Below are 5,562 nucleotides of genomic sequence, written 5' to 3' on the forward strand. Positions count from 1 at the left end.
CTGAAGAATAGGTTAATAGTCTAGAGGAGTAAGCATTTCTAGCAGAAGAGAGAAGGCAAGCCAGGAACATACCTGACCCATGTTTTCAATCAGTAACTTGTTGTACGCAAGACGAGGAGAGTTCATGGTCTCGACTTGTCTGCGATATGTTGGTTGAATGGTCGAAGATCTCGGGCTGGTATGATGGGGGAAAATGTAAAACGACCCCCCCCCAGGGTGTCGATTGGGGGCCGAACTAACCTAAAGTAGAGGCGCTCGGACAGGAACACCAAAACTTTGGCTATTTCTATAATTTAATTCAATTTTATAAGGAATTAATATAATTTAATACTTGTTTTATTTTATTATAGCACTAATTAAGCGCTATTTAAATATAAGCTTTCTATAGACTTTGGATTAGTAATAGCTCTTTTAATTAAAGAAGTCAAAAATTTTATATTTTATAGCCTAAAGATAAGCTTAAGAAAGTCTAGAAATTTAGCAAATAAGTCCCTAAAACCAAATATAAGAGCCCTATAAGCCCCTATTTTATAGGGCCTTATAGGGTTCAAAAACTAGAACCTAATTAATTAGTATATAAACTCCCTTAAATTAAAATTCTATTTTAAGGAATCTTTTTATTATAAGTTAGAAAGTATATAATTATAATACTGGGATTATAATATACTAGCTTATACTTATATTAAAAAATATAATCTAAGATTTTTGAAGAGCTTAGGTAGCCAATTACAAGTTTATTGACACCCCTATTCCAATCGACACCCCTCATCGATACCCGGGGGGGGGGTCGTTTTACATTTTCCCGTATGATGGGCTGAAGAATTTAGGATGACTCATAAGCCACAAACCTGTCGCCCGCAAACCCGTCGCCTGCAAACCCGTCGCCTGCAAAGTTGTGGCCTGCCAGCCTTTCCGCCCGGGATCCAGACACGGAGGGGCTTAGGATGACGTGGTGTTCAGAGCGGTCAATGTAGTTCAGATACTGTACAGAGAGACAGTAGAGTATTTCCTCTTCCGATGTACAAAATGGACGGCGCACCGGACAGAGATGCTCCAATGCACAGACACACATAGAAGTAATATTTCCTTCTATTTGGGAGGGAAATCAACTTCAGATGACAAATGCTGGACTCCGAACATGAAGGCCGTTTGAGCAACAATACAGTTCGCAATAGCTACCGTCCGACTTGACGCAAACCAACTGCAGATAAACCAGAGCACCTAACTCGCAACACCCGACCCAACACACCCATCACCTCGTGCCACAGACAGCAGGCACCGCTTCAGTTGCCGAAGATAGGATGCTGAACACTTGGAGAACCGCCTTCAAGTTAGCCTACTTGGGAGGGGAGCCCATAAGCCCGGGTGGTGTTTGTACCTTTGTTGCCGATTATTTTCTTCTTCTTTTGATTTGGCGTTATTATGGGGGATTTCTGCTTCAGTGGGATGAAGTGCAAATGGGCGCAAGCCTGGTGGATGTCTGAATATCTCTTTTGTACTCCATACAGCACTCTCAGCGTTTTTTTAATTTATCTTTCGTCATTCTTGTCGCCCCGAGCCTGGCCATGGTGATCATGAAAAGAACTGCCGGTTCCCCCCTGTTCTAATTGATGCAGCCAACGGATGGGCACACTTCAGTCTGCCTCGCTAGCAAACTCATTGCAGGCAAGTGCATTGTTCTGCAAGTCGACCATTTCACTGTCCACGTGGCACCAATGAAAATTCTGCTGCATGAGGCTGATAGCACGGTACAGCATCCGCAAGCCACTGCAACGAGTTTTATGCAGCCATTGGTATGGATCCAGGATGGTTGAGCATTTTTGGGGGCTTCTTGCACGACCTCAACTGCATTCGTCGAAGACCGAGTGGTCGCGACCAGTAGAATGACAGGAAGTGGACCAATGGTACAATGGGCAAGCCAGAAGGCCGATTCACTTTCAGATGTGGTCGTCTTTCCCTCCTCCAAATTCCTTTTATACTTCCACATATGTTCTTGGGAAAATCTGATGGTACCCAGCGGATTACTTCCTGAAAAGTATATTCTCTTCGAGCAAAACCGGTCGGCGGTCACAGCGTGAAGCTATTTATACTTCCAAGTATCAAGAGATTGCTTAACCTACGAGACGTTCACGACCAAGGAAGATGGCTGTCCCTCGCGAGCCCTTGCACTGCTCTTGGCCCCTCAAATTCTTCGAGACACGTCCAAACTCCGACCGCGCTCTCGAAAACCAACCTTATATCGACTGGGTAAAAGAATGTGTGAGTGATTCATGGGGTGCTGGAGATGATTCTCATGATGAAGACGATTCCGAGTGGACGAGTGACGAGGATGGAGAGAGTGAATGGAGTAAAGCCTCTGAACTTTCAAGTGGTGCAGAAGATCATACCGCCGAAGAGCCTTCTCTAGATCTAGAAGACTCCGAATCGGTGGTATGTTATGACCAGAAAAGTACTGTTAGACTTTTCAAGGAAGGCGAGGGTGAAGAATTGCTCCCCTATCGCGATCAAGTTGATGTGGTGGCTGGGTTCTGTGAGATGGATGGCACAAACCCAGACAACACGAGAAGAGACAACCCGGTCGAGGGCAGTGTGGTGCTACTTGGCGAGAGCGGTAAAGCAGAGAAAGCTCACTCAAAATATGGACAATATCGGTGTTACCGAGGACCTATGACTTCTCAACAGCTTAAGTCAGAATTGAGTAGGAAGGTAGTGAAATCCCACTCCCATGCTGTTCTTTTTGCTAACTCACAAATCACAGCGATTCTGCAACAGTTCAGAGCGAAATAATCGCAGAGATTTTGACGTAGAGAGAAGGCTGATGTAAGAAAATTGATATCCTTTGGGAGCTATAATCGCACTAACATGGCTAGATTCATCACTCATTTAGATGCATCAACCGTCGAGACACTTGCTGCAACGGCATCGAGAAGTCAAGCTTTTGCTTTCAAGAATCTCTTTTACAAGCACTTGGCCGGCCGAGCGTCCATTGGCGTAGCAATTCACGTAAGTCATAAGTTGCTTTCAGAGCGCCTCATTTCGCTAATACTACACTTTGTATTGTAGTTAAGGGGACTCATGACCTACAATCTAGAGCTTCATATTCCGTTTTATGTCTTAAAAGGAGGTTTTCGACCGGTTCAAGACCCGCGGAAGGGACATGACGGCTGGTAAATTCCGTTCGAATGAACTACCTTCAACACCTAGGGAGTATTTCTTCAAAGTGTTTGAGATTCAACTTATTCAAGTTCTGCGAGAATGAGAGGCTATAATTGAACAGGTGGAGGAAGACGTTGAAACGTGCGTTCGAAACTTATTTCTTTTCAATAATCTTGTGGGCTTGAAGTTTGAACATGCCATCTCGTGCACGGCGAAATTTTCTACATGACATGAATTGTCAGCGTACTAGCAAGGTTCTCTTTTCTTATATCTATTGGCAAGACCAAACATCCTTCCATAAGGACCAAATTAACCGATTTTAGATCTTCGAAGAATCAACCCTTGAGCTTGAAAGAGGGGGAGACGCAAACGAGGAATTCTATCCACGAATTTGGGGAATGGAATAGAGAAATGGTGAAACTGTTAAGAAAACTGATGAGTAAACTCGGGGATACTGCCGAAGCGTGGGAAAGATTCCGGCGCAAGGATATTGGCTACTTTATCCCCGACGATGATGGCGTGCCTTCAACATCCTCGTTCCTCAAATGCTCGGTTAATGTTGTCGATAATATCTTTCTGGATCTAAAGGATATTTTGAGGAAATTTAGACATCTGGAGCAGGAACTCTGCAAGGACAATTCTCTTATGGGAGTAAGCTATTCTCTATACTGAACTTCAACGAGCAAAATATCTGCGCGTTGAGTTACAGATGGCTCATGATACTGACCAAAGCAGCTCAATGCCCATTTTGGCCATGGAAACCATGAGGCTCAATTATGCCAGCAAAAGAGCGCCCGTCACATCCAAGTTCTCACTGTTATCACCATTGTAAGTAGTCTCTAGAACGTCTGATCAGAGATTTAATCTACTAACGGAACACCAAATTTTTAGATGTACCTACCACTAGCCCTCGCAGCAAACATGTTCAGCACCGCTCCGGGAGTTCTTCCATTTACGCCAAATTTTGGACGCTTTATACTTTCATCCGTTGCCCTTTCCTTACTAGTGTTAGCTTCAATCGCTACCTTGTTTAGATGGCGTAGCTGGGCCGAAAAGTTATTGCACATCTTGCCAATTGGTCAATTTGGTCGCAGCTCTCGCAAGCACTGGGACGTGGAACATGGGCAATACGGAGATACGCCGAACTTTGGAGTAATGCCGTGTCCATTGCTTGAGGGCCCAAACCGCTCAGCATACTCGCCCCTTCCCATGAATCATGATTCTCAGCGAGATCATAGAGGCGAATACCACGGCTATATAGTGTGGGTAAGAGACTTCCTAAGTCGAGCCCTCAAACGAAATAAGACAACGCTATCAAAAACGAAACTTTCTGGAAAGTTCACACCTTTAATTCCAAGGTCATCGATCAGGTATTTTTTCACCTTCAGCAACGTATTGAACATATTTCCTCGTCCAGGACCAGACCGTGGAAAAGAGCGAATCCATTGGACATGTGTAAAACTTCCCAACTTACCCCATTTCAAGTTTCGACTACTAATGGTTTTTTGCTAGAGGTGCGGCCACGAATTGTACACAGATCTTTCCAATCGGTCACAAGATGAAATTGCTCGGCTCGCTTCGATCTTGCAGCATACTGGGTATTCGACAACGAAACCTCACGAAGCGCATTGTTTGAGTACTTTACCAACAAATGACTCACGCTTGCAACCCAGTATCTCTAGCAGAGCTACATTCTCTTCCCCAGCCCAAAGCACTGCGGCGTTGAGCACTTCAACTTCTGTCGCTTCAGATTCGAGTGCAAACGTACCCAGCACTGATCTACCACAGAATCAAAGTTATCTCGAACTTTGCATCAATACATCACAACGCACAAAGATAATTTGTGAGATAGGCTTGAAAGATATCAAAACTGATGTGGAGCTCTGGGCAAGAATTCGGCGCGAATACTTCCGCCTCCGCAAGCCCCGCTCACTTCTTTGGTTTCTCAAACCATCGGGAATCAAATTTGTGAAGGTGTGTAAAGTCAGAAGCAATCTAGAATGGGGTCCAAAGCAATGCGAATGGAAACAAAGACTCACATATGCTGCAGTTCGCGATACGAGATTCTCTTGAGGTCTCCGTTCTCCAGTCCGGGTCTGTCCCTCCGCCCGAGGAAGTCACCGCCGGACGTTACGATTATTCGCCATACCCCCTCAAAGATGACCGCCCGATGGATTCGGACACGGTCTTGCATTACTTGTATTGCGACCCTCCGCTCTCCACCGCCTGGCTTCCTCGTCTTCCCAAAAAGTCTGAGGAATCTATTTTCCGATTCTCGGGGCCGATGAACGAAGGATGGGGAATATATATCACTGAAGGACTAAATTGGTTCACGATTTCGATATTGCATCTCTTTATTATAGTCATAAGTGGTGTTGCAGCGGGACTTTGGAAGCTATATAAGAA

The 5,562-nt window shown here is 44.8% G+C and overlaps 3 protein-coding genes across 3 annotated transcripts; all 3 read left to right on the forward strand.

Annotated features, from left to right (window-relative positions):
- Window positions 1-924: 924 nt before the first annotated feature.
- K444DRAFT_363245 (uncharacterized protein) lies at window positions 925-1,585 on the forward strand. Its single transcript, XM_024872204.1, has one exon. The coding sequence runs from the start codon at window positions 1,302-1,304 to the stop codon at window positions 1,482-1,484; it is 183 nt and encodes a 60-aa protein (XP_024739073.1). The 5' UTR covers window positions 925-1,301; the 3' UTR covers window positions 1,485-1,585.
- A 404-nt stretch (window positions 1,586-1,989) lies between these two features.
- K444DRAFT_363253 (uncharacterized protein) lies at window positions 1,990-3,455 on the forward strand. Its single transcript, XM_024872205.1, has 4 exons — window positions 1,990-2,706; window positions 2,759-2,820; window positions 2,871-3,003; window positions 3,064-3,455. The coding sequence occupies exons 1-4, from the start codon at window positions 2,143-2,145 to the stop codon at window positions 3,169-3,171; spliced, it is 867 nt and encodes a 288-aa protein (XP_024739074.1). The 5' UTR covers window positions 1,990-2,142; the 3' UTR covers window positions 3,172-3,455.
- K444DRAFT_363261 (uncharacterized protein) lies at window positions 3,279-4,959 on the forward strand. Its single transcript, XM_024872206.1, has 4 exons — window positions 3,279-3,297; window positions 3,480-3,807; window positions 3,892-3,984; window positions 4,048-4,959. Exons 2-4 carry the CDS (start codon window positions 3,568-3,570, stop codon window positions 4,666-4,668), a joined length of 954 nt encoding a protein of 317 aa, XP_024739075.1. The 5' UTR covers window positions 3,279-3,297; window positions 3,480-3,567; the 3' UTR covers window positions 4,669-4,959.
- Window positions 4,960-5,562: the final 603 nt, after the last annotated feature.

The sequence above is a fragment of the Hyaloscypha bicolor genome, assembly GCF_002865645.1.
Source record: "Hyaloscypha bicolor E unplaced genomic scaffold K444scaffold_55, whole genome shotgun sequence".
In the NCBI taxonomy this organism is placed as follows: domain Eukaryota; kingdom Fungi; phylum Ascomycota; class Leotiomycetes; order Helotiales; family Hyaloscyphaceae; genus Hyaloscypha; species Hyaloscypha bicolor.

What these genes read in the sequence shown, in the direction of transcription:
- K444DRAFT_363245 (XM_024872204.1), top strand. Translation starts at nt 1,302, where the DNA reads ATGCTGAACACTTGGAGAACCGCCTTCAAGTTAGCCTACTTGGGAGGG.
- K444DRAFT_363253 (XM_024872205.1), top strand. Translation starts at nt 2,143, where the DNA reads ATGGCTGTCCCTCGCGAGCCCTTGCACTGCTCTTGGCCCCTCAAATTC. An exon ending in GACGTAGAGAGAAGGCTGAT is followed by an intron (nt 2,821 to 2,870) that starts GTAAGAAAATTG and finishes TAACATGGCTAG; the next exon opens with ATTCATCACTCATTTAGATG. An exon ending in CCATTGGCGTAGCAATTCAC is followed by an intron (nt 3,004 to 3,063) that starts GTAAGTCATAAG and finishes TTTGTATTGTAG; the next exon opens with TTAAGGGGACTCATGACCTA.
- K444DRAFT_363261 (XM_024872206.1), top strand. Translation starts at nt 3,568, where the DNA reads ATGGTGAAACTGTTAAGAAAACTGATGAGTAAACTCGGGGATACTGCC. An exon ending in AGGACAATTCTCTTATGGGA is followed by an intron (nt 3,808 to 3,891) that starts GTAAGCTATTCT and finishes TGACCAAAGCAG; the next exon opens with CTCAATGCCCATTTTGGCCA. An exon ending in TTCTCACTGTTATCACCATT is followed by an intron (nt 3,985 to 4,047) that starts GTAAGTAGTCTC and finishes CCAAATTTTTAG; the next exon opens with ATGTACCTACCACTAGCCCT.